Raw genomic sequence first — 1,866 nt, 5'->3', positions numbered from 1 at the left:
AGAGAGACAGAGAGAGAGAGAGACAGAGAGAGAGAGAGAGACAGAGAGAGAGAGAGAGACAGAGAGAGACAGAGAGAGAGAGAGAGACAGAGAGAGAGAGAGACAGAGAGAGAGAGAGACAGAGAGAGAGAGAGAGCTTCCAACTTCTCCACAACCAGTAGATAGACAGGAAGACAGTATCCTCAAAGCCCACCCCCGGTGACACACCTCTTCCAGTAAGGCTACACCTCCCAATCCTTCCCAAACAGATCCACCGACAACAACGAGAGACCAAGTATTCAAATAGGGGCCTGTGGAGGGCTCCTCATTCAAACCACCGCATCTTAGGGCAGACAGGAGGGTCTTTTACTCACAGTTCCCCTGATCTCACGCCCTGATTAGAGAGAGGAACCCGCACGAGTGCTGCATGCTCGGTGAGTTTGCATGATGACTGCCGAATCCAAGTTTAGGATAACTCCAGCTGCAGGGGATCGGCACCCTCTTCTGACCTCTGCAGATGCCAGCAAGCATGTGGCATACGCTCACACAAGCACTAAATAAAATAATTTTTAAATGTTCAGCGGAGAGGGACAATACAAATATTTTCTTTTCAGTGGCTCAAACTATCTCAGACCTTTGAACACTGCCCTTCATAGCACATGTGAGCACTTCAGCTACATAAACTGCCCCCACCTCTGTGTGTGTGTGTGTGTGTGTACGTGTGTGTACGTGCGCGCAGAAACATGTGAAAGCTTACCAAAATGTCAGTATTGCAAAGTGAATGGGAGGAGCCCGGTGATTCGTTTTCCGTCTTTTTAATGTATTTTATGTGTATTGGGTGTTTTGCGTCCTGACTCTGCACCACATCCTTATTTTAGTGCCTGAGAAGCCAGAAGAGGGCGTCAGAGCTCCAAGAACTGGAGTTACAGATGGTTGTGAGCCGCCATGTGGGTGCTGGGAGTTGAACCCAGGTCGTCTGCAAGAGCAGCCAATGCTCTTAACTGCTGAGCTGTGTCTTAAGCCCTGTTTTGCTTCTGTTTTATTTTGTTATTCTCTGTTCATTTATTTGTTTTCTTATTTTATAGTGGACATAGCCATTTTTAATCAGATAAAACAATGAAATCATTGTAAAAAGGAAGCTAGCCTGAGTTTTAAAGTCTTCTGTTTATTCATTTTAAAGCAGCTTCATATTCTTACCAGGAAGAATGACCATGACAGAAAACCAGCTAAGCTGGTCTCACGGAGCTCACAGAGACAGAACTGACAACCCGGGAAGCCTGCATGGTTCTTATCAGAGCCCCGACAACCCGGGAGCCTGCACGGTTCCTATCTGAGCCCTCTGCACATGCGCTGTGGTTATGTAGCTTGGTCCTCTTGGGACCCCTAACAGTGGGAGCAGGGACTGTCTCTGAAAAACAAAAGAATGATTGTGTTCTTTATTGAAAGAAAACCAATTATATTGCAGAAAACCTTGTCAGAGGTTGAAAGCGAGCTGAAGAAAGCAGAGCCTGCCTCCGAACCCCAAACCAAAGGGAAGAGGATGGTTATTGAGGAAATCGAGAACTCGGGAGATGAAGATGAAAAGGGAAGTGGAGATAAAGGTGAAGATGGCAGTCCAGATACGGGTGAGGCATCTTCTTTCTGGTTCCGCCAACTGCTGTTTCCACCATGAGGTTGCCTGGGAGTCTCTGCTGCTACAGAAATTGTTAGTTTCCCAAACTTTGCTCTAGCTTTTCTTAAAGTCTACAGTCAAGTTTAGCCCTGTTTTTCTTTCTAGACTTATTTTTACCTGTATTTGTACTCTGGGTCAGGGATGCGGGCAGCACATGTGTGGGGGACGGTTGTACCCGAGCCTGGGGTTGGATTCAGGACGTCAGACCTGTGACC

General features: G+C 47.0%; 1 protein-coding gene across 1 annotated transcript in view; it reads left to right on the top strand.

The window, feature by feature from the left end:
• Positions 1-1,866, top strand: part of Spag1 (sperm associated antigen 1) — a 53,655-nt gene that overhangs the window by 21,129 nt on the left and 30,660 nt on the right. Inside the window, exon 10 of the mRNA XM_005368124.3 lies at positions 1,445-1,604. Coding sequence (XP_005368181.1) covers positions 1,445-1,604 — 160 coding nt within the window. The remainder of the gene's footprint in view (positions 1-1,444; positions 1,605-1,866) is intronic.

This window comes from Microtus ochrogaster, unplaced genomic scaffold (assembly GCF_000317375.1).
Source record: "Microtus ochrogaster isolate Prairie Vole_2 unplaced genomic scaffold, MicOch1.0 UNK29, whole genome shotgun sequence".
Taxonomy (NCBI): Eukaryota; Metazoa; Chordata; class Mammalia; order Rodentia; family Cricetidae; genus Microtus; species Microtus ochrogaster.
Note: the sequence above shows the minus strand (reverse complement) of the source record. Positions and strands in the feature narration are given on the sequence as shown.